General features: G+C 43.4%; 1 protein-coding gene across 6 annotated transcripts in view; it reads left to right on the top strand.

The window, feature by feature from the left end:
• ITSN1 (intersectin 1) overlaps positions 1-25,436 on the top strand; it is a 214,063-nt gene that overhangs the window by 134,458 nt on the left and 54,169 nt on the right. For 5 of the 6 annotated variants that reach the window (XM_064579188.1, XM_064579191.1, XM_064579187.1 and 2 more), the window contains 7 exons: positions 1,388-1,617; positions 3,349-3,470; positions 12,179-12,426; positions 13,605-13,764; positions 17,054-17,259; positions 18,050-18,132; positions 22,177-22,343. In XM_064579188.1, the coding sequence (XP_064435258.1) occupies positions 1,388-1,617; positions 3,349-3,470; positions 12,179-12,426; positions 13,605-13,764; positions 17,054-17,259; positions 18,050-18,132; positions 22,177-22,343 (1,216 nt within the window). The remainder of the gene's footprint in view (positions 1-1,387; positions 1,618-3,348; positions 3,471-12,178; positions 12,427-13,604; positions 13,765-17,053; positions 17,260-18,049; positions 18,133-22,176; positions 22,344-25,436) is intronic. The other variant, XM_064579196.1, reaches the window with a different exon arrangement.

The following is a 25,436-nucleotide window of genomic DNA, read 5'->3' as shown; positions in this document are numbered from 1 at the left end:
GCAAATTCTATTGTGTGTTTTTGTTGTTGTTACAAATGACAACATAGGTATGGGACCCCTTCCAAAAAACTTTTTTGTGCTTAAAAGATGTTCTATTTTTTTATTTTTTATTTTTATTTTATTTTATTTTATTTTTAAGATTTTATTTATTTATTTGACAGAGAGACACAGCGAGAGAGGGAACACAAACAGGGGGAGTTGGAGAGGGAGAAGCAGGCTCCCCGCAGAGCAGGGAGCCCGATGCGGGACTCGATCCCAGGACCGTGGGATCATGACCTGAGCTGAAGGCAGTCGCTCAACCAACTGAGCCACCCAGGCGCCCTTAAAAGATGTTTTAAAAGCAAGTAAAACATTAAAGATTTAAGTTAAGAATTTGCCTGCATTAAATTTTCACATGCATACAGGGTAGAAATAAATAGCATATTTTTTAAATGGCGAATACAAGCTTTCTTTGTTTATATTATATTCCTTTGGCAGTTTCCTAATTCCAGGAGATGACTGTGTGTTGGCCATGTCACAGGATAGCATGTTCAGGGTGTGGAGCCTAGAACTGGGCTGCCTGGGATTGAGCCCCAGGCAGGTGTGGCCGTGTGACCTTGGACAAGCCTTCTAATATCTCTGCCTCGTTTTTCTCCCGCGTAAAAATCGGGACGTTAATAGGACCTACTCCCCTGGTGTGAAGGGTAATGGAGTTCGTGTAGGGGGAGGACTAGTTATGACTATCATCGTATCGCTTACTTTTGCACGTGAGTTTCTCTAAACTGTTTTCTGATCTTGAAGACGATCGTACAGTGAGAGAAAAATCGTCCCCGGTCCGGTCCTGTGGGCTTCAGGTTGCGGTCGTCTTAGATGTCAGGGCCTAGATTTCATTGCACTTGTCCCTTCGTGTCAGTTACTTTGACAAACACAAAGTTTTCGGGTTCAGGCAAACGCCCAGAGCATTTTAGTTTAGTTTAGTAACAGGATGGCCACCACCTAAAGGGTTCAAACGAATCTGTTGCTTCCGCCTTCAGTTTTGGGGAGTTATATGTGTGTTCGTCGGGGTACGCGCTCTCGTCTCGTTCGTGCCTGTGTGTGTTACGGCTTTTTGCAGTGAAATACCAGTTTTATCATCGAGAAGTCTCTTTGTTAGTCTTCTAAACACCTGGTAAAATACATCAGGAACCTTCTTCCTGTGTTTTTCTGAGTCCTGTGCTTTCATCATCTCCCTCAGAATTGGAGCCCTGAGGGCCTTTGTCTTATTGACTCTGATAGCTCCATCGGAGGGACAGGATCCTCTCTGCATGGAGCATCCCATTTGCTAGCTGGAGCCTTTTCTGTGAAAAGAGCCCACAGCATTATGAAACTGGAGTTGCTTCCTGGCTGTAATCAAGCATTTTGTTGACAGACGAGCTCAGGAGAGGGACAAGCAGTGGCTTGAGCATGCGCAGCAGGACGATGAGCATCAGCGGCCAAGGAAGCTCCACGATGAAGAAAAACTCAGAAGGGAGGAGAGTGTCAAGAAGAAGGACAGTGAGGAGAAAAGCAAACTGGACCCGCAAGACAAGATGAGCCGGCTTTTCCATCAGCATCAGGAACCAGCCAAGCCAGCTGTCCAGGCACCCTGGTCCACCACAGGTAGTAGGGGCCACAAGTCGTTCTAGCAAATAGGTTTTCTCTGCCAGATCGTCCTGAGGAAGACCCATATCTAAGGCAGGCCCTGTCTTGGCTCCTTTCATAGAGCTAGGTGTGAATGCCAGGGTCCTTTGCTTCAGACAGTGCAGATGTTCATTCTCTAGGCTCCTGACATGCCAGTTTAATCTTCCACCACCCCGCCAGCCTTTGGTCCCTCTCACACTGGCATCCAGGGCCTTTGCAGACAAAAATGGCATGAGTTTCCTTACCAAGCCCCATCCAGAAACCTGTATTCCAGATTTGGAAAGAACCTGTTGCTTCTCCAGTTTGCTCTTTTCTCTGGGAATTACTGAGCGGTTTCAGGCACCCTTGCCTACACTGATCTGTCTTCAGCCGATGCTACATGAAAGCGTGTTTTTGACCTTTTGAAAACTGTGACTGTTTTTTGCCCTTCGATCGTAAGTTGCCTCTTTAAATCATGATAAATGAAGCCTTTGAAATTGCTAGAAAACGTTATCTCTTGTATCAGATGCAACCTAGCATGTATTTTTGAGATTCAGCTGAAGAAAGGGATTGCCTTTTCCTTTGTATGGCAAATTATATCGATTTATTTGTTCGATTATCAGTGTGCTTTTTATTGGTATACAGAAAGGAAAGAAAGAAGCACACTATTCCATAGGGTTTACTTGTTTCCTGTTTATAGTGGGCAGGGATGGGAGTGGGGTTCAGAGTTGGGCCCCACATAGATGCCTGCAGTCCAGGGAGAAAGTCTGGCAAGCAAAATTATGTTTTAATGCTGCCTTTGATATGAATAATAATTTCACCAGTACTCAATCTTAGGCCATTAGTTTAAATTCCTTATGTTTCCTCCTAGTATAGAATGAGGATTTCTTCTTCCTGTGGTCAGTGGGAAATGTGGCACCTCATCCAGTTCCAGACTGCATGAAGATAATACCTCCCCCTCACTGCTTTTCAGAGAAAATAGATGTGTGGCTAAATACCTACATTTCTAGGGTAAAACAGTTCAGAGGGCCGTGATTAGGTACTATTAAGTGAATCGGAAGTCAGACTGTCTTCTGTTTGCATACATTTTTTAAAAAAAATTTTACTTAAACTCTAAAGTATTTGCATATAAGGTCTATCATTAGGCTCATTTCCCCCACCCCTGGGAGATGTGGAGGAAGACTTACTTCACTGGAGATTATCAATAATAATCATTGTTGGTGAAGTCAGCACTTAACGTTTTATGTGATTGCTTTAGTGGCCAGATATATCAGCATTTCCAAATCTTTCAAAAATGTGGAAAGTTGTGCTTCTTTGCTTCCTGCCAAAGGAGTTTTCTTGGCTGATTCAGATTGGGGGTCACATTCTAACTGCTGCATTGAACTCGGCACCCTGGAGGGGAGGGGAGATAGAGGTCCTGATGCTTTACAGATGTGTGCTACCGAAGCCTCAGCCAGGATCTAAGACAGCCTCGCTGCAATCAGCATTGGGATGGTCTTTGTTGGGGGAGTGGCAGCCAGTGAACTCCGATGGATTTGAGTTGCTGACACCAGGTTTGGCTCTCCTTTGGCATGAAGTATGTGCTTCAGAAATTCCTTGAATAGATGGGAAGAGTTCAGATGTTAAGGTCAACAGCAGGGGAGAGGTCATTTGTTTGGCTTGTTGTCATGCATACGTGTTCCGTGTAATGCTTTATTTTTGTTCCCTTCTTCCCACTGTCTTTGTAAATAGAAAAAGGCCCACTTACAATTTCTGCACAGGAGAATGTAAAGGTGGTGTATTACCGAGCGCTCTATCCCTTTGAATCCAGAAGTCACGATGAGATCACGATCCAGCCCGGAGACATAGTCATGGTAAGAAAGACTCCAGTCAAAGTGTAATTTTCTGTCGATGATTAGCATCTGTCCTCCTCTTGCACTTTATTTGTCAGAGTGAAATTGTCGCCGAGTGTGAAATCCAGGGTTTTTGAAGTATGGGCTCAATCTTCCTTTCCTATTAGAATGAAAGATGATATTTAGAAATGTATCCTAGCAGCACTTTAAGATAGAGGTGTTAAAGAAAATGGGTTCTTATCACAGCCTTGGCGTGTTTTTAACTTTGTAAAGGTCTGGTAATTTCAGAGTTTAGATTGCTTAAATACTATGAATAGTCTTTAAGAAATAGTTTTAAACGCAGAATGCTTTAGCATCACTTTCACAATTGCCAATGATAACTTTTGTATCTTTGGGTCAGTGCATCTTTTTTTCCCCTTTAACTGTGCGATCTTTGAATTGTGTGAATTACATACAGTTAATCTGCCTTCTTACTCTGTAAATGAGCAGATAAAAGAGTTCAGAATTTTGCTTTGTCGTAGTTCCTTGAACTATATTAATAGTTAAATAGACTCAAACTATAGTAACCACTTTAAGAAAGAATAAAGCCATGTGGTTAACCTAAATTATTTTCTGAAAGAAAACAGTAGTTCTTCCATCTAGTTAATAACCTCAGAATTAAGAGTCATAGAAGTGGTCAAACTTTGCATTACTGTTGGCATTTTTTGTTTGTTCAAAGATGGGAATGGTTCCGAATTGTAAAAGAACTCTGAGTGAGACCAACGTGCCTGTGGTTCCGGAAGTAGGTGTCTTTGAAGTTAAAGGGTTGTGCACAGATCATTGCACTATTGCTCACGCGTGCATCTTGCATGTTTACGGCAGATCTCTGCGTGGAGACACTGTGATCCTTAGTGAGCCAAAATATACAGAAAGAACAATGTGTTTGGTCTTCAGAGATCTCAGGCCTTTCTCCCCTTTATTTCTGACAGTCTTATCTCAAATCATCATGGGCTTGAAAGAAGGGAGTCAAGGCCAAATATCAGATTCTTTAGAAGTCAAAATCTCTGTAACGATAACACGCCCTGTCCAAATAGAGTCCAGCCTTCGTTCAGCAAACAGTTTGTGAAGGCGTGCGTGCTAGCCTCACTCAGTCTTTACAGAAAGAACCGCTGGGTTCTCTGTGGAAGGGCACAGCGCTCTGTACACAGGGACGGTGTCGCAAGGCATCCGCTTCACCACCAACTCTTTCCCGCACTGTGTTTTCTAATGGCCTGAAGCAGCTTTACTCGTACTGCCTCATCTTGGAAATACCGCGGCTTTTAAAGCCTGTGAATTGTTACAATATATAAAAACAAAAGCCTGTGAATTGTTACAATATATAAAAACACCATGCTGGGACTCTAAAACTTACGAAAGTGCAATGTGACACCAGAGGGGGCCTCATTACAAAGTTGTTTCTTTACACTGAAACAAAAAAAAGAGCTTCAAGTTTTTGAAACTGGATTTTGTTGTAGCACAAGGTCCAGAAAAGTAGCGCTGTCTTCTTGAGATCAGGAAGTGTTACAAATGTAACAATAAGGAAGTGTTCTAGATGATCTGTACTTTAATGAGAAAATACTGCTGTATTTTGGAAACATAGCCTTGTTTCAATGATGTTTTTCCTCAAACTGGCTAACCACCAGCTTGACTAGATGAATAGAGTTTAGATGTGCTGTAAAAATAAAACATTTCATTAAATATATTTTGCCTTGCTTTCAAACCTTTGCTTTCCTGGTGGAGGTTAAAGGGGAATGGGTAAGTCTGTGTAACTGTCAGGAAGTCTGCATCTTATTAAATGTTTTCTTCTTTTAAATCACTTTAACTCTGTGTAAGTACACATATCTTTGGGTGTTGTCGTGGCAGTAAAAATACGTTTTGAGTTTGTGTAGTAGGTTTTGCTTAAAAAAAAAAAAAAGAGGTATAAAAGTTTGTGTACCGGATTTCTTTTTGCCAGATTCCATTTAAGGCCTAACTTGAAGGCTGTGTATTTGGCAAATTATAAGGTTAAGTCTCCATCTCAGGCTACAGACAAAAATAAGTTCCAAGTAGTTTAAACATAAAAGTTAAATTTCTTTAAAAGAAATTTTTTTTTTTGAAAAAGGAAAATATGGGAATAATTTCCTGGCAAAGAAATACCTTCCTGAGTTAAAACCAGAAGCCATAAATGGTAAAAATGGACAGATTTGACAATATAAAATAATTAAAACTTGTATATTGCAAAATACATCCATATTATATAAAGACTCCTAAAAGTTAATATGAAAGAAACCCAAAACTTAGAAAACTTGTCCAAGGATATGAAGAGATATTCACACATGAAGAAAAGTATGTGATTTTAAAAATATACAGAAAGAGGCTTTATCTCACTAGTGATCAGGAAATGCAAGTTAAAAAACCCCAGATAGCATTTTTCATTTCTCACCTAAGCAAGTTTAAAGGTTTGGTAATATCCAGCTCTGTCAAGAATGCAGGAAAGTAGATCAAATACACGCTGTCAGCATGCTTATATGAATTGGCTAAGTTATTTGAAAAGCAATTTGACAATACCTGTTCAAATTTAAAATTCTGATTCCCCTTGACCCAGAAATTCTGTTATTTTCCCTCCTCTAGACTGTATTTTGGCAGATGCACAAATACATTTGTTGATGAAGGTTCACTGCAGCGTTGTTGGTAAAAACGAAAAAGGAATAGGCCCATATAAGTAAGGGAATGGTTTAAATAAATTATGATACAGCTAAGCAGGAAGTTTTAAGATGTGAAAAAAAAACTGTATAGATCTACACATACAGATAAGCTCACCAGTAAAAAAAAAAAAAAGGGCAGGAACAGTATGTACAGTATAATTGCATTTTGGTTAAATAAAAATCTATGTGTGTGTATATGTGAATGTTTTTATGTGTGTGGTTAAATTCTTGAAATATAGACATGAAACCATTAACATAGGTTACTGCTGGGCAGTAAAGAGGGGGCTTTCATGTTTAATTTTTTTGTACTTTTATGTTATTTTCATATTTACAAATGTACCAACATTTGTAATTTTTCATGAAACACTAAAAATAAATCCAACTTTGATTAAGTATCACAGAATGAATACCCAGTTCTGGAATGGTGTTTGCTTTATCTCAGATATCCCAAATATGTCATGAAGGATGGAACGTACGGCTAGGCATAATTTACTGGCTTGCTGAGGGGACAGAGCAGTGTCTTCTTCTACTACACAGTACAGCATTACACCCCAAATGGCATTCAGCTGTATTACCTTCATGAGGTTAACAGTCGGCGTGCACACACACACACACACACACCCCCACCAAAATTGACATGTGATGGTAACATTTTTTATTTCCTGGAGTTTGAGGTTATCATTTTACATGATCATGAAAACATGTAGTAGAACATTACTATCGATCTCTTGGTCGAATAATCAGGATTTCACTTATTTTTGTGGGCACAATAACCATCAGATTCTGATTTCTCAAACTTCTTTGTAAATTAGTGGACTATTCCTGGTTAGATTTCAGAAGTCTAATATTTCCTTTTTTAACATTGGCAGCCTTGGAGGGAGCTTTAAAAAGTCTTTTGTTTTTGAAAAAAACTATCAGTCCAGTTTTCTCCAAAAAATATTTTTTCCACAGTTGACAAAAATAAAAGTGGTATCTTATATATAGTCCTGTTTTAAATATTGCTTATAATATAAAGAAATATAAGATGATGTCTGCCATTCATATATTTAAAGTCTTTTTAGAAAAGTAGGGAGAAACGCATGAAAAAAGCCAATGTCTGATGAAGTTCTCAATGAATGCTTACTAACTGTCCTAGGAATTTAAGAGGAAAGGAATCAGAATGGACTGATATGCTCAGGGAGGAACTTGTTTTTTTTTTAAAAGATTTATTTATTTATTTGACAGAGAGAGAAAGCATAAGTAGGCAGAGCGGCAGGCAGAGGCAGAGGGAGAAGCAGGCTCCCGGCTGAGCAGGGAGCCTGATGCGGGGCTTGATCCCAGGACTCTGGGACCATGATCTGAGCTGAAGGCAGCTGCTTAACCAACTGAGCCACCCAGGCACCCCAGGGAAGAACTTCTTAATGGAAGCTTCTTAATTGAGTTTGACCTTGAGTTTGACAGCTAGCAATTAAATACTGTGAACATTGATGGCCTATCTTTCTGATCCAGAGGTCCCAAAATTTGGAGAGTGAATAGATCAAATTTGACATCCATGATGTATTGGAATAGCATAAGAAATCAGAAGAGGGGTGCCTGGCTAGCTCAGTCGGAAGAGCATGCGACTCTTGATCATGAGCTCAAGTCCCATGTTGGGTGTAGAGCCTACTTAAAAAAAATTTTTTTTTCTTTTAGAAGACCTTTGCTCACTGCCATTTTGTTGAAGTTTGTCTTAAAAGCACAGGCTGATCATCTAACTCAGCAGGTCTGGGTGGTGCAGGACTGAGGACATTAGAACTGTTCATGGAACTTAGAAGAAATAAGCGTTCTAGGGCTCACCCCCAGAGACTCTGGGCACTTTACTCCATATACAGGATTCAGAATCTTCTCCAAGTAGACCTCTTAGGCAGTCATTTTTGGGAATCACCTATCTAACCTAATGCCTTTTTCCTGTCAAGACTAATTCTAAATCATTTCTGAAACATATCCTCTTAGAAATTTCCCCCAAAAGGACACTTCTTTATCGGTTATCAGCCAGTCTACCAGTTCCATTCATCCTGAAAATTGTTTATCTTCTAATTTGGTATTATTCATGTAACATTAAACTCATTGTTTTTCCTTGTTTTCTCTGGATGGAGATTTTTTTTTAGTATAGTTAGTATCTTTTCTTTCCTGCCTTCCTTCGATTTCCATAGCCTTAACATCTGAGGTTGGCTTGTTTAGTAACAAGTGGCCATAGTATCATCATTGCTTGGAGGGACGGGTACACATCCGATTCCAGGAGTGGGCCATACGCAGCCCCCAGCCTGTTTATTATAATAAAGTTTTATTGGAATGCGGCTGGACCCATTCATTTGCATGCTGCTTTCAGCTGCTTTTGCACTGCAAGGGTAGAGTTGAGTAGTTACAACTGAGGAGAAATTTGATGACCTCTAAATTAGAGCTTTAGAAAACAATTTTCATATTCCAACCCAAAAGTTTTTGGGAAAACATTGTATTCCCAAGCTGGCAGATGCAGAAACCATGTGCTGTGCCCCCCGTACTCAGCACATCCCAGGCAGCCCCCCAGCTGCTCTGAGTTGGTACACAGTTTAAATCTCTTTGCTGTCCTTATTCTGTGTCATGCTTGCGAGGGGAGAGGGACTTTCTCTTTCCTTCTTTGCAACAAGGTCAGAGATTTCAGAAATATGCTACCGGAGGAATTTGGCAGCCATGAAGCATATAAACAGTGAGAAAGGAGACCGTATCATCGGGCTTCAGCCATATGTACTTGAACCTCATAGCTGCTATGTGCATTCGACTGTTGAATCCAAGCCCTGCAGCCTACAGTGTATATTAACATTCTGTAGAATAGATCAGTAACGTTCGAGACACGTGCACTGTGTCTGGGGTTTGTGTTTCCCTTTTTGTTGATGTTCCACTAGAATGATCCCCAAATGCTTTGAGGTGTTGCAGTGGGGCTAGTTAAATGAAAGTGTAGTAAGACCACTATTTTTAATATTTCAGATCCCCCTGACTTAGAGCCACCAGGAGATGAATCTACTTTATGTATGTTAAACTCCACATTATAGCCAGCCCTGTATGCCTAACTCTTTTTCTGTTCTAATCTTATGTACTGTTTTTCCACCTTTGGATTGGCATTTTGGGTCAAGTTTCCCAAATCCAGGAAGAAATATTTCTCCTTTTCATATGAGAACCTTTGTGCTTTTTCTAAGTGGTTAATTAATGTTGAGAGTGAATATTTCTTACATTCTCTGAATCTTAAAATGAAGTTATTCGTTAAAACTAATGGATTCCTGTAAGAACAAATCAGGCTTATTGAGACTATTGGTTGGTCAGAGTTGACCAGTGAATTTCCTTGGTTAAAAGGGAAAAACTGATCTATTACCCTGAAGGATGGGGAAACTCTTGTTGGCACAGATAAGAGGCTTATATGATACCTTCTCTGCTTCCTAAGTATACAAAACGCCTTTCAGCAGTGAAGCACGCTTTCTGTCTTATGAGGGGAACAGGGCTGGGTGTGATCAGCTACCTGGGGTACAAGCTAGACCTGCCCAAAGGGCTTCAGATCCAATTCCAGATGTCAGTCCCAAAAGTCCTGTTAACCAGAGAAGACCCTTTGTGTCAGGGGAATGACAGTAAAACCCAGGACATAATTGAGTCAAGCAGAGGACATTTGAGGAGGTCCTACTTGGACAGATGAGTAGCAGTTCCAGATAGGCCATGATGCATGACTGAACTCCAGCCCCTTAAAGCATTGCCGCTGGCGGAAGGCAAACACAGAGGGCCCGGGGTCCCAGGCAGGTTCCTAGACAGAGAGCGCCCCATACAGAAAACAAGGGATGGTTCCGTAAAGTGGCGTAAAGACGAGGCTCTTAGAACGGGACAAAAGCCCACATGAGAGAGCTTCAGTACAGATTTAGAGCGGGACAGCAGGAGAGGTGGCTTTTAAAGCTCTATCATTGAACACTTCTCAGATGCCAGGCAGTGCTTTAAATATTTCACAATTCTCATAGCCACCAATAATGAGACAGGTACTATCATCACTATGTGACGGATGAAGAACTTGAGGCACCGAGCGATGAAAGTTGCCCAAAGTCACCCAGTTAATAAATGGTAGAGCTGGTATTTAAATTGGGGCAGTCTCCTGAGCTCTACTCTTGATCATTACCCTTCGCCTTCTGGAGGCCAGGTCACTGTGTCAGGCTCCAGTTCCTTCCTTACTCACTCCTGCCCGACATCACCTTGGTCCTAGAGAGGTGGAGGGGGGTGGGAGCTTGACTGTCGTTGAACCTGCCCAGGAGTTGGGGAGCCCCCAGCACAATCTGGCCAAAAAACGGCTGTTTCCATTGCGAAGCTGTGCCGATGTTTAAATGTGTCACAGTATCACCAGTAAATACAAATGAAGAAGGAAAATCATTTAGCCATTTGCATTTTGCATAGAATCCAAGTGGGAAAAAATGTCCTCTTAAATCCTCATCTAGAGAAACAGTTGGGGCTGCCCAGAAAAAGGAATGTAAGCACAAAACAGTGTGGGGGAGTTGAATGAAAAGTGGCTAATGTGTTCACATCTGATGTAAGCGTTAGCAGGAGTATCAGAACTGTCAAGCAAAAAATAGAATCTCCGAAGCAGTATTGCTCTTTATCTTGGGGACCTCCTTTTTGGAGCATTCTCAGTTTTTAAAAATTGCTTTTACCCCTGACAGTAAGGGTGCCTTAAGGTGGAGCAGAGTGCCAGTATCTTCTACTCACTGAAAGTTTTGTAAATAAGATCTTGAGTTAAGTCGTAAGCCATGTAATTCTACTTTTTCCACCCCGTCCCAAGCATATTGAAAATTCAAGTATGCTAATAAACATTTACACTTACTCTGGACTGAATACAGGTAGTAGATGTTCGGTTCCATAGTTTGGAGCTTTATTTTTTTTATTATTATTTTTTACTGTATGTTTGAATGAGTTAGAAAACTGGTATTTTTTCTCTTTTTCCAAAATCATTGTTAAGGTCCTCCCTACTCATTTCTGTGATTTCTAAAAAGCAACATTAACGTCTGATGAAGTGTCCAATGTTTTACCTCCTTGGGCAGTATATGTTAAGGGATAAAAATAAGATAAGGTCTCTGATTTGATTCAGTAATGAAAATAGTTTCTAATAGTGAAATAATTTTCCTCCAATAATAGTGAAATAATTTTCCTCCAAAGTCGTTCTCCTGTTGCTCATAAAATGGGGGGTGGGGGGGGGGTAACTCATAAAGATAGGTAGAACCATCCTGGTGATTTTGAATGATGCTTTTAAATTAGAATTAAAATGCAAACGTAAAAGCACTTGATATAATAGCCCCTGTGAGAGTTTTAAACAGCAGAAATCTGTATTCTCATGTGCACTTTTATAATATTAAAGTTAAATCTATATAAAAGAAAAACATAGGACCTTAATAAAATTGACCGTTGCCATGAATAATCTCTTCTTTAATTTAAATTAGATATATGATGAGAAAATTAAAGAAGAGCTTTTAAATGGCTTAACATCAGCTTTGCTTCCCGTGGAAACCATCTAAGACCATGTTTTTATCTTTCCTATCCCTGTGCTGAACAAATACTGCTTAGTTATTAGAGATTTTGAGTACTGATTAATGTTGATTGCACCCTTTGCTTTCAGCTTTAAATCATAAACCCAAGTCAAATTATTTTTTAATAATTCCATGACCTCCCAAGTGATGAAGTCTGTCACATCACTTTCCAATTCAAGGTAACTCTAAAAATTTCAGCTATGGACCTGAGGACTTTAGGCACTTTATCTTTACTGCCATTTCTAGAAAAGGGGGGGAGAAGCTAAAAAAAAAAGCAGAAAGAACGAGACCTTGCATTACAACACCTACTGTTTGTTCAGAGTTAATGTTTAGAGACGGTTTTCCCAGACATGCAGATGAGAACAGGGTGGAGAGGCGTCCGTGTGGTGTGTCCATCCGACAGGGTCGGAGGCTTGGGGCTTGGTCCTGGGAGAGCGCTTGGTGTCTTTACAGGTTGATTTAAAGTCTGTGATTTTTCCTGCAGGTGGACGAAAGCCAAACTGGAGAACCAGGCTGGCTTGGAGGAGAATTAAAAGGAAAGACGGGCTGGTTCCCTGCAAACTATGCAGAGAAAATCCCAGAAAACGAGGCTCCTGCTCCAGTCAAACCCGGGCCTGACCCAGCCTCTGCGCCTGCACCCAAACTGGCCGTGCGTGAGCCCCCCACTCCTGTGGCGGTGACCGCTCCAGAGCCCTCCACGACCCCCAACAACTGGGCTGACTTCAGCTCCACGTACGTGTAGGCACGCTCTTGATCTTGATTGAAAAGTTCTGACTTTTTTTAAACTAAAGCTTAGGCTAACATAGAAGACAAATACCGTGTTTTCTAGGATTTCGTTTTGCTGTGGATTCAGTCATTGTGACTCTTCTGCAATACACGTGTGGTGTGCAGTTCTGCTGCTATAATTATGGGCGTCTTATTTTCCAAACCCAGAATCAGGATGTACAGTCTAACAAAGGAATTTTTTTTTTTTTAAGAGAGAGAGAGGGAGAGAATCTTAAGCAGGCTCCATGCCCAGCGCAGAGCCCAGCGAGGGGCTCGATCCCATGGCTGTGAGACCATGACCTGAGCCGAAATCAAGAGTCGGACGCTTCACCGACTGAGCCACCCAGGTGCCCCTCAAAGGAATTATTTTGCTTTTCAAATGTGTTTATGTCTCATAAAGACGTAAAAAGTAAATTACATTTGGGTTTGCGCTCGCACCGATGTAGTTATTTAACATTATAAAGATCACAAAATTAAAACCGTCCCTGAGCTCCAGCATGACTGGTTGCTGTAAGGGTACCACCTGTCATTACCCCAGTGGCTGGGCACGTGGCCTTGGTGCTCGCTGTGGCACCGATGGGACAGAGAGATGGTGTTGAGCGCCAGCTGCGAAGCCGGCATGTTTTCATAGGTGCCGCCTGACTTCCTTCTTGCTGGCCTCGCTGTTGTTTTTACAAATGACAAAGTGGCAGAATATTGTTGCCATTTTATCAATGAGGAAATGAAGATTCAGAGAGACTACTGTCATGTGCCTGAGGTTCGTCGCTAGGGTGTGAAGCTCGGACTCAACCACGTCTGAAGCTCTTTCCTCCCCGTCTTGTTTTTGAACTTTAGGAAGTCCCATAAGGGGTGCCTGGGTGGCTCAGTCGTTAAGCGTCTGCCTTCGGCTCTGGTCATGATCCCAGGGTCCTGGGATCGAGCCCCACATCGGGCTCCCTGCTCGGCAGGAAGCCTGCTTCTCCCTCTCCCACCCCCCCTGCTTGTGTTCCTTCTCTCGCTGTGTGTGTCTCTCTCTGTCAAATAAATAAATAAAATCTTAAAAAAAAAAAAAAATAAAGAAAGCCCCATAAGTCTCCGTGTGCCGTGGGTGAAAGCTGGTGCATAGGAAGGACTCACTTCTCATGGTGGCGTATGTTTCCTTCCAGGTGGCCCACCAGCACGAGTGAGAAGCCAGAGACAGACAACTGGGACGCGTGGGCTGCCCAGCCCTCGCTCACCGTCCCCAGCGCCGGCCAGCTAAGGCAGAGATCAGCATTTACTCCAGCCACAACCACTGGCTCTTCTCCGTCTCCTGTCTTAGGCCAGGTAAAGGCAGTCAGGGGGAGTGTGAAGACCCGGCCCGCTGTACCCAGTACCAGCACGTTTGGCAAGTGCTTCTGGACAGTGTTATTTGTATGTATCTGGGTCAGGTGGCCGTGTGGATTCAGGTCACGTTTTCCCAATAGCGTTCAGGAGCCTGGAGAGTTCGGAGGAGGGTAATCTCCTGCACAGGTTGACCAGAAAAGCTTCCCTGAAGAAGGGGCATTTGAACAGCGTCTTGCCGTGGGTAGATTTTATTCGCAAGTGGAGCGGGCTGGCCTCACAGCCAGCAAATACTGTGAGGAGAGGCTAAGGTAGGAGATCAGAGTGTTTGGGGAAAAGCTTGGGCCAGTTGATTTGGGGAGACCAGTGAGTATATATCGGAAAAGATTGGCTGATTACAGGTGAACAGGATAAAGTAGTTAATTCTGAATATTACTACTCCATACAATAAAGCAGTCATTGACTTAAAACAGTAAAGATAAAGGAATGTCTATAAATGATCAAACAGAGCAAGTGCCCATTGGGCAAGCATTTGGGGGTGGGGGGACAGCTTCTGACCTGGAGCAGGTTCGTGGGGAGGTGCAACTAAGCAGGACCAAGTCACACTCCTATTGGAGCCAAAGGAAAGGAGAGTGGTGGGGGATTGAGGAAAGGATTTGACCTCAGAGAGAAACGGGGGCACAAAGAGAAAGTGATTTTTAGTTGGAGGAGCAGGTTGTAGATGTGTTTAGTTTAAGGTGAACGTGGGGCACCAGGTGGGCCCGTCCAGCGGGCAGTCGGAACGTAGATCAGCTCTGAGGCCACGTATGAGCTCTTCAAAAAAGAGAACAGAGCGAGAAAATGGAAAACAGGCAGAGTGTGTGTGTTCTGCAACCCAGGAGAGGAGGAGGAGCTCCCGCCCGGAGGGGTTCCTTCCCTTTGCTTCTGTCCCGGCTTGGCTGTTTGCAGAAAGGGGGGTGGTGACCAGGCCAAGAGAGCAGTCATTGTGGCTAGAAGAGTGACCTGGGACCTGGGATGGAGTAGGATAAACCGATAGCGAAGAGTGGGGGAGGCAGAGAGGGTGAGCGAGTGAAGAGGTTTGTGACCCCGGAATCACGGGAGCAGAGCGGAGGGAGGGCACCAGGGAGAAAGGAACCGCAAGTCAGGCCCCAAGAACGCCATGGTGGGGGGTGGGAAGCGCATGCAGGGTGCAGAAAGAAGACAGGATTCTTCTTCTGGGAGAGGGAGAGTGAAGAGAGACTGGAGAAAGATAAAGGAGAAAAAGGAATTCAGGTGGCACAGTGTGGCCACCTTCTCGGGAGGGGATCCTGAGGGCTGCGGAGTGCACAAAATCAGCTAAGAAGAGTGAAGGATTTCTGGGCGGGATTTAACCTGAATCTCTAACTGGTCGTCCCTGCACTTTATCTCAGCTCCCTGCAGCCATACTGCAGTCTGGTCCAGACTAGAAAGAGCAGTAGAAAGAGAAGCTGCTACTATGGTAATTGTTACTACTACAGCAATACTAGGGATAGATTCATTAAACTTCCTTAACCTTTTAGAGGAAGTGTTTCTGTTTTATAAGGTGGAAACTGAGGCCTAGGGAGATGAAGCGGTTGTCCAGAGTCACGAAATTACTGACACACATAGGGTTCCAACCCCGAGTCTAGGCTATGTCCGGCCCCAGGCTGGGTTATTCGCTTGTGTCCGCAGGGAAGGGTTGACAAGGCAGGCACAGGGAGGGCGTCTCGGGGGAAGAGCTTATGAGACGCCAGGGAGGGCCCACGCAGTCGAAATGGCTAACCTGGGGGCCCAGGCTTGGCAGAGGAATGAATGGAAGGAACTGGGAGGATTGGACAGCACAAAAGAGCCACAAGCCAGAGGACTGTGGGGACGGGGGGCTCCCGCAAGCCGAGGGAAGAAAATGGGAGACAGAGAATCTGTGAGACTTGAAGGAGGTGTGCAGCCGAGATGGGAGGGAGGAGGGACGTGGTAGGTTTGAGAAGGTGAGGACCCAGGAAGACCAGGGGTGGAGAGGTTGTCAACCTGGCTGCTGGGGCTATTTGACATATAAATACTCACCATCGAGCGTCGAAAGGACAGTGTCCGCTAAAGGCAAGTACGCGTTGGTCCTAAAGGAGCTGTCTTTGGGCATCATCTTTTGTGTCTGTCCATTTTCACATATGCTTGAAAGTTGACGTTGTATTTTTTTAGTATTATCTTAAGATACTGTAATGGTTTTACGTTACAGTTTTTAAAAAGATAATAAATGGCTCACCCTGCCTTTCCAGCCTCATCTCCTACTACACCCCTCCAGGAAACTAGGCTCCATGCACCCCAAGACTATGCTCCTCTTCCTGGACCCTTTGCTGTGCACCACCTCGAGGCCTTGGCCTGTGCCGTGCCGTCGGCCTGGAGCGCCCTTCTTCCGAAGCCCTAGCTCGCCCAGTCCTTCTCGCCCTTCAAGGCCCAACTCCGGTGCCGCAGCCTCCGTGAAATTGTCCCTGTTGCCCGTGGGCAGAATTCAGTCCTCTTTCCTCTCTCTTCCCACAGTGAATAGTTGGAGCCTCTTTGTGGTAGATTTCATTCTACCAGGTGGTCTAGATCATTGCGTGTATCTCTTTCTTCCCCATTAATTGTGAAGTCTTCACTAAGAATAGCGTACTGTCCCTTTTTATGGTTAATAAAGTCTTTTAACCTAAATTATTTGGAGCAGGCAGGTGGCATTTCGTTCCTCTTTGTAATAACCTCACGTTGCCTTTGCATGTAGATGTTGGCATGGATCACAATGCGTTTACGCCCCGTGTCCCTAAAAAGGAACTAAAACAAGCGCAGTCCAACGCAGGGCATATTTTCCTGTGTCCACCTAAACTCAGATATCAGTTCGTTATCCCTTGAGGTTCCATAAGCTTTCTGCTCCCCTATCAGTCTTCCACCAAATGCCTGAATCCGGGGGAGGGGTACCCTGGGCCCCTCGGGGGTTAAAATGGAACCAAATAGAAAAGGCACACAGCCAGGTGCCACAAAATAAATACGATCTCCTGGCTTATTGAAAGGGGGCGTTTGAGATGGCCAGACAATGGCCTTGTGATTAGGTTGGCAGGTTTGCGCCTCTCCTTTTGAAGAGAAGCCATTCCTAAGACGCAGGGACGCATCCAGTACCCATGCTACACCGAAGCAGGGTCCTTTGTGGCCAGGTGCGTGTGTGTGTGTGCGTGCGTGTGTGTGTGTGTGCGTGCGCTTGCTGGGAAGGAGCGTCCTGAGTCAGTGACCGATCACGGAGTAACGAGAGGTCCTTTATGTGTTTCCGTACAAGGGCGAGAAGGTGGAGGGACTACAAGCCCAAGCCCTGTATCCTTGGAGAGCCAAAAAAGACAACCACTTAAATTTTAACAAAAATGATGTCATCACCGTCCTGGAACAGCAAGACATGTGGTGGTTTGGAGAAGTTCAAGGTCAGAAGGGTTGGTTCCCCAAGTCTTACGTGAAACTCATTTCAGGGCCCATAAGGAAATCTACAAGGTATTTTTGTGTTTGTCTGCTTCTGTTAGATGAAAATAATGTTAGGCATTAAAGTATTGCTTGCATTGGTTAAGATTCACAGATGGGATTGCAGGATAATTTTGTCTTCCAGATCCTCTAACGCCAGAAGTTAGGGGACGTGCCAGCAGAAGGCGGCCTCTGACAAATAAGTGGTCATTTTTTTCCCTTTCACTTGTGGAAGGCTGCGTATCTTGTTTTTCAGTGACTTCTGTAAGAGGCAATTCTACTCTGAGACCTGGAACATTCGTGTGGCTCTGTCGGAGAGTAAGCCTCTCTTCGTGCCTGGTACCCAGTACTTTTGCCAGATACACACGAAGACTTAGAGGCCCAAAGCTTTTGGGGAAATAATGGAAAGAATGAATTCTCTCTTTTTTGTTAGGAACCTTAGAGCATGGATCCTAATTTAACGTAAAGGTTGTAGATCAATTATTGGAGTCATGAAGGTGCTCGAAACAAATTATGAGCTTCAAGGAGATAAAAATAGCAAAAAATCGTGGACGAGCATCTATCCTTCATGCTTGGAAATAGACCAGTACGTGGGCTGCGCACCCAGCGTAGCAAGCGCTGAAAAACAAGAATGCAGGCTCAGAATCCTGCCTCTGCTGCACGTTCCGTGTTTTCACTTAGCCAAGTGCACCTGTTTCTGCTGTAGATGGTCCAGAGTTTTAAACATTAAGCAGTTTTAAAAAGAAAAAGGAAAATCAATGTCATTTGTATTCATTTCTTTGAAGATAAAAATTAAAATACTTTCTCTTCCCACCTCTTCCAGCATGGATTCTGGTTCTTCAGAAAGTCCTGCTAGTCTGAAGAGAGTAGCTTCACCAGCAGCCAAGCCAGCCGTCTCAGGAGAAGGTGAGAGAACCTGAGGCTAATGATGCTCTTCAGGAGGGTCGAGGGGCTCACGTCACAGAAACAGTAAATGTTTGAAATGAGATGGAATTTCCCTTTAAAATAGGCTACACTGATTGATGCTCGGTGTGTTCTAGGATGAGGTAAAATGCAAGGTTAGATCTTCACAGAAGCAGAGTACCTCATGAAGACTTTCAGAACAGTATCCGATAATATTGATCATAAACACCGAATCTTGTCATGATATTGGTCATGAGCCCTTTGACCTTTGAAAGAGGCCCATCGGCGTCGCTCGGGATCCCGTTTCGTGAGCATCTCTTTGGCCAAATTGTGGTCACTGCTTCCCCGAATAGAGCCCATTCCCCACTGACCCGTACATCAGTGTGTTGTTTTAAAACTGTAACGACATGGTCAAGTAAAGCTGTCCCAGCAAACTCTGCCACCTCAAAGGAAACAGAGAAGCTCCGATTTTCGGTTCCTGGGAAATAACCACACCAGATGACTTAGGCCTAAAGATGTCATTTTGAGACACAAATAATTAATTGCTTTATTTCCTGGTCTACCTCATGAACATAATTCTGAGGATTGCCCATGCCGATACACGGCAAGGGGTTTAAAATGAACGAAACCCACATAACCTGGGCTCTCATGGTAAAAATCTCCCGTCTTCCCTGCATTCAGTGTAGCCGTTCCCATCTAATTGTAGAGTGCTACCTGAAGCTGATGGGCTTTCCACCAGAAGTCTGATCAGTGCTCCGAGTTAACAGAGGTCTACCCAGTTGTATACTAATTTTTCATGGGTTCCTCAGATAAATTCTATGAATATAGCGTGTTTGATTTAGTTTCTTCGCCATCGTGGGGTTGTTGCATTCCTCAGAAAGTGTGCCTGGTGAAAGACAGAATTATGAAACCAGTTGTTTGAGTGGAGACAGCAAGGATTAAGGTTGTTCAGTGGTCTTTCAGACTCACAGTAACACAGTTAACTTTTCCAAAAGGAATTCAAGAAGCAAAATTTTTGTAGTTTATAGATACAGCTATAAACCTCATCACTGCCAAACAAATCCAGCATTTTATTGGATCCCTTTTTTGCTGTTCCCACCAAAACGATCATTAGCAGAGTTCTGTTTATACACTCTTATCAGTCATCTGAATGAGTGTTTATCCACTGTTAGCAGAACGAGGCACAAAAAAGCTCTTTTAAACACAGCGTGTGTGGTCAATTTTGTACAAAGCAAATTTTACGATTCTGCCCAAATTCAGTGTATTCTCTCCAATTAAGTCTCCTCGGAGGGCTGAAGTTTATACCCTGGCTCTCGCCTAGTAGCCATGTACTCTTGATCATGCCTTCAGTTCCTCATCTGTAAAGTGGGCATACTGACCACCCCTTCAGGTAGGAAGTTATTACAAAGGATTATGAGATCATCTGTGTCAAGCAATTAGGAGAAGTCAGTGAGCGTCCGCTAGTGTTCTTGCCTTTTTGCCCCGTTTCCCGGATTGTTGATGGAGAGCCACTCAATGCAGTAGCATTCTCGTCTAGGAGCAGTGCCGATGAATGATGAATGCGGATTTGTTCTGAAACATGTACAGAGGCCTCATCCCTTGAGGCCTCACTATAGAGGTCACAGGTGAACCACACACACGTTTAAAGTTGGGTAACAGAGAGAGATTCTAATCCCCGCTGACATTTATTACATCCATTGTCAGATGATTTAGGAATATTAGGAAACACTAGGAGAGAGATCGCTGGCCTTCCGGAGTGGCGTGGAAGAACTTGGCAGTTGACGTTCAGAGAAAAGCTGTCTGTATATATTAATGAGCCCCTTATTCATACTGCATTAAAGGCAGTCACATTTAAAGTAAACCACACGCCAGATTAAGTAGATTTGTCAGTTTGGGTAGCTCTTAGAATGCCGGCTTGGGAATGGCCAGTGCCCTGTGGTAAATGTCTCCGGAGGCGGTCCCCACTGAGCCCGGCAGCAGCTTCCCAGATACCAGTGTGCATCGCGGGGCAAGCAAAGCCACAGTCTTTTCCAGTCTCCTTGGTACCTTACAGTGCAGCCGTAGGTTCAGCCAGAGTTCATGCTTCTGAAGTTTCGTAAGCATTTTGAAAGTAACTTCAAAATTTGGATCCTTTTTTGAGCAAGTGACTTCTCAGTGCAGGAATCACTGGGAAAAGTATTGATCTGCGAAGGATCCTATCTTAACTGGCCGAACACGAGCTAAGGGGCAATTAACAGAGCAACACCAAAAGGGAAGGATCAGAGTACTGAGAAATCAGGAGAAGGAATGATATTAATGAAAAAAAGAATGTCCTTGGCAAGAGCGCCAGACTTTGATTTCCACGTGCGGGAAATCATTTTTCCAGTTTTAACTGTGGAGGTGTGCATTTGCCGCGCCGGAGGACTCAAGACAGAGAGGCTCCTGTTCTCCCTCGAACATTCGGGTGATCTTGTGTGTGCCGTGGGGTCCGCACCCCACCAGCCTGCAGGCTGAGCTGCTGAGGCTGACTCAGCCCTTGGAGGGCTCTCCCACGATGGAAAGCTGCCAACATTAGCGCTCGCATTAGGGGGCTTTGTGTTTTTTTGTGTTTGTTTTAGCTTTCATTAGTACCCCCTGCAGAGGCTCTTAAAATGAGCCAAAAGGATTCCTCCAAACTAAATTTCTGCCTATTAATTAACGCTAGGCTCTGAATTTAAGGGTTCCCTCTGAAGTTTTAGCCAGAAACAGGCATCACCCATCATGAAAATGAACTTTCTGAGTAGGTAAATGGTGATTTTTTTTTTAATTACTTTTTTAAAAATACCCAAAGGCCTAGGATAAAATGGAGAAAAAGTGGAAGCAAGAAACCTAGGTTCAGCTCTCTGTAAATCTTTTATCCAGCACCTAGTGTAGCGGTCTAGAATTTTGTGTCTAGTGATCTTTCGGAGAGTGTGATTTGGTTTCTGAGCCTTAGCAAAATCAACTCTTTGTAATTCAGAAGAAAATTTTCCTCTGGAATGCACACCCTTCACATGCAAGACGTAAGGAACATTAGTTCTTATCCTTTAAGATGTGAATAATAAAATGTAAGAAACTGAGATTTCTTTTCAACTTGTTCAGAAAGATTTGCTTATTTTCTGGGATTGAGTAGACATTACTTTTGTTATCAGTCCACCTACCTGTTTGTGCACCTGAATGACAAGTAGATGCCCGTTTTTAACTAAATAGCATATATAATATATAATAGCATATATCTTTATTTTGTGTTTTAACAGCACACACACATACACACACACATCTGAAATCAGTAAGTTGAAAAACAACCTGACATTTTTTAAAGGTAAGCTGAGTTATAAGGTGCTTTTTAACCACGGTCTTAAAATATGAGCCACGGAAGAACCAACAGTGCCAGAGGTTTTGGACAGACATTTAGCTACGTTATTCCACAATGATGAAAAAACCTAAAAAGTCAGCTCTTTCCTTCTCCTCGGATACAGAGTTCAGTGTCTAAGGAAAATTTCTGTGTATATGGCACAAAAGGGCCTAAGTTTTCACTCAGGCGCTTGAATGATGAACAGCGTGTCTTATTTAATTTACATAAAGGTTGTACTGTATCTAAAACTTTTTCAGAACTGTGACTTGGTACCCTTCAAATGGAAATACAGATATCTATGTGGGTACAAGAGCCTGTGTGTCCGTGCATCTAAATCAGCGCTCAGCACGACTACTCAGTAAATGTTAGTTAAAAGTAAACGTAAAAGCCATTTCCACTTAAAATTATAGCTCACTCCTGGCACTCAGGGTTGGTAGACATGCAGTTGGCCTTTTTTGTTCACATGGCTGGGTCTTCACAGGAATTGTCCCCTGTCTGCAGTTCCTGAATGTTTATGTGCAGTTGGGGAATTTGGAGTCCAGGGGGTTCTGCAGTTCTGTTTTATCTGTGACAAGCCTTTCTCTTGAATGCATCTTATCCTAACCTCCTTATTCATAAACTTGCGTTTGCAAAGCTGTCTGGGATTTCTGTAAACAATCAAGCTCTCTCCGTATCTCAATATTTCTCCCCACCAGAATTTATTGCCATGTACACTTACGAGAGTTCTGAGCAAGGCGATTTAACCTTTCAGCAAGGGGATGTGATTTTGGTTACCAAGAAAGATGGTGACTGGTGGACAGGAACAGTGGGCGACAAGTCCGGAGTCTTCCCTTCTAACTATGTGAGGCTTAAGGACTCAGAGGTAAACCCACATTAACTGTTTCCTCTCCCTTTCTGTGTGGTGATTCTCTTTGCAGAGTCACGATATTTGACGGTGGAACGCTTTGATGGGTTTGGCTAAGTTCCGGGAACTTGACAGCAAATAACAGAGTGACCCGTAACTGTTTGAACTTGTCATTTGGTGCTGCAGGGTTGGCCTTGGCTTCCCACAGGCAGAAGATCTCCCTGGGGCCGAGCGGAGGCCGGTCTGCACCAACTGCATTAATGTTCAGTATTCATCTCTGTCCTGCATGTGACTGACTTAGGATTTGGAGTGAACGTGCTTGATTAGGTATTCGGGGTCACTGATCCGGGATACTCACAGAAGGGCACACAGCAGTATTTCACCCATGTAAACAAAAGGATTTTGGTGATTCGGGCCCCAGGATATTGGGCAGTAGAGAGTTTCTAAAAGTTACATTTTTACCTACACATTAGGAAGACGTAAGATTTAAGAGATGGATAACACTTTGGGCTGGGCCTTAGTATCTCAGGCCCATTGATCAGGGCCTGAATTTATTCTAAATGCTATTAGGCTTATCAATCAGAAATGGCTCCCATTGCTGCTACATGGGGCCCTAAAAATCCAGTTACAGAGCAAGTGGTCTTGAGGTGGTGCGAGTTTAATGGGATGGTGGGGTGGGCCCACCGCCAGAGTATTGGGAGCCTGTCCATAGTGCCCAGTTTCAAGTTAGTGGAGAATTTCAAGGTAAATCAGTGCAGTCATTTAACAGACCCATTGCACATAAAGAAACCAACAAGAATTGGCTTTTTTTCCCTTTCTTTCTTTCTTTCTTTTTCTTTTTCTTTTTTTTTTTGTTTTTGTTTTAACACCGGCTTTCTCAGGTGTAAGCCAGGGGGACAAAGCTCCTCTGTCATCGGCACGCCAATACGAGGGTGGACCTTGAGCTGGTCCATAGGCCCCGGAACCTGCAGCTGCTTTGGGAGCCTGGAGCCTGGCCCCACGCTGCAGTCCTTCGCCTTCCCTGCGGTGCCCAGGAGTAGTTTTTATTTTGCTTGGGTTTTGTTTTTTCAGGGAGTGTCATTTTAGCTGTTTGGGGGGGGGTTTGTTTTGTTTTTGTTTTGTTTTGTTTTGTTTTCCCTTGCTGTGGTCTTGCTTGTAAGTCTCAGCTTACTGAGACGCCCAGGGAGGGATTTGCCTGAGTCTGCTTACCCTTAGAGGATTTGGCAGAACCTGGTAGAAAGAAAGTGCTTCTCTCGGGTAGGACAGCCGGCAAATTGTCCTCTGCAGACCCGGAGAGGGGAGACCTGGGCTTCTCGCCAGGAATCCAGTCGGATCCAGTAAGAATCATACAGATGATATTTCAGGAGTGCAGGGGGAAAACTAAAACTAAACTCAGTTTCTACCACTAGGCATGAAGACTCTTAGAGTGACTACCTTTTGGATCAAGTAAAAGACCAAAGCCATTACTCATATTGTATTTTGATAAATTACAGTTTTCTATAAAACACACACACACATACACACACACATCTGAAATCAGTAAGTTGAAAAACAACCTGACATTTTTTTAAAGGTAAGCTGAGTTATAAGGTGCTTTTTAACCACGGTCTTAAAATATGAGCCACAGAAGAACCAACAGTGCTAGAGGTTTTGGACAGACATTTAGCTACGTTATTCCACAATGATGAAAAAACCTAAAAAGTCAGCTCGTTCCTTCTCCTCGGATACAGAGTTCAGTGTCTAAGGAAAATTTCTTAGACCCAGCCTCAGATACCAGAATTGCCCCTCTGGGCATGGGGGAGGTTGTGCTATCCTGGCTTCCCTTCTCTGTAGGAGAAAGGCCGTGACCCATACCCATGCTTTTCTGCTGCATTCCTGAGGGGTGCCAGGACAGAACCTGGCCCTCTGATTATGTCTTAGTTTATGTGCTGGCTGTGGTGTTAAAGAGGGAGCACACCGGGGCCCCTGGCTGGCTCAGTCAGTAGAGTATGTGACTCTTGATCTCGGGGTCGTGAGTTCAAGCCCCAGGTTGGGCATAGAGCCTACTTAAAAAAAAAGTGGGGAACACACTGAAGCTATTTGGACTCTATCATTGGGTGTTGCCAAAAATGCCTTGTTCCTTTTATGGACTATAGGGAGTGTATTATAAGTCCATACTGGGAAAGTTAACTGGTCATTTGGAATCTTGTTTCATTAGTATTCCTTCATTTTGATATGCAGCCTATAAAAATAGCAAGGAAGATTGGTATTACATATTTTGTTAATACAGAAATTGTAATCAGAGTAAAAAATTGTAACTCAAGCTTTCCCTGGGAAATGCTTATTAAGTTTCAATAACCAAAATGAAGGGACTATGATAAGTTAGATAAATGCATGTTTTAATTCTTACAGTAACTGTCATTTACTTTATTAAGCCTTTTTTGTTTTGTCTTGATTGGAATACCTAATTTACTGCCAGATAGGGACTCAAGAATGAAAATCAGTTCAGAATAAAGCACTCAGTAATGACAGATTAGTCTGGCCCCTGTCCTGACTCGAAGTCCCTGTTGGCTTGTTCAGCTAGTTTAAAATTCCATGAGTATCCATAAAGGAATTCAACCCCAGAGCACTTTTGGAACAATTAATAGTTGCCAAAAACAAAAAAAACTGTGGTCTGCTTCTATGGATTGTGCATCCAGCATTGATAGAGGAATTTCAGTGTTTAAACAGTGTAAGATTTGGGCGGAAAGGATACGCAGGAGAGTGGCTTCCTCTGTGGATAAAGAGATGAATGGGATGGGGGGAGGCGTGTTTGAATTGCCACTATGCTGTTTCCGTTATTTAAAAAAAAAAACAACAAAACTCTAAAGCAAGTGTAGCAAAATATTAATATTTTACGTAGTAAATCTGGGTGTTAGGCTCCTGGATGTCAGAGTCTCTGTAGTTTTTATGCGTGAAATAATTTAATAACCATTTGAACATAAGCAGGAGCTCAGTGTTTAGGACCTAGACTAATAGTCGTCCTCGCCCGGCACCCCCTGTTGGGGTTGACCCAGGGACAGGATACACCTGTGCTACCCATAGGCAACTCCCGAGCACTCTGGGATGCTACGGTACCACCTCCTGTGCTCA

This window comes from Mirounga angustirostris, unplaced genomic scaffold (assembly GCF_029215605.1).
Source record: "Mirounga angustirostris isolate CCGP_5_RB_7025 unplaced genomic scaffold, mMirAng1.0.hap1 SCAF_1, whole genome shotgun sequence".
In the NCBI taxonomy this organism is placed as follows: Eukaryota; Metazoa; Chordata; class Mammalia; order Carnivora; family Phocidae; genus Mirounga; species Mirounga angustirostris.
Note: the sequence above shows the minus strand (reverse complement) of the source record. Positions and strands in the feature narration are given on the sequence as shown.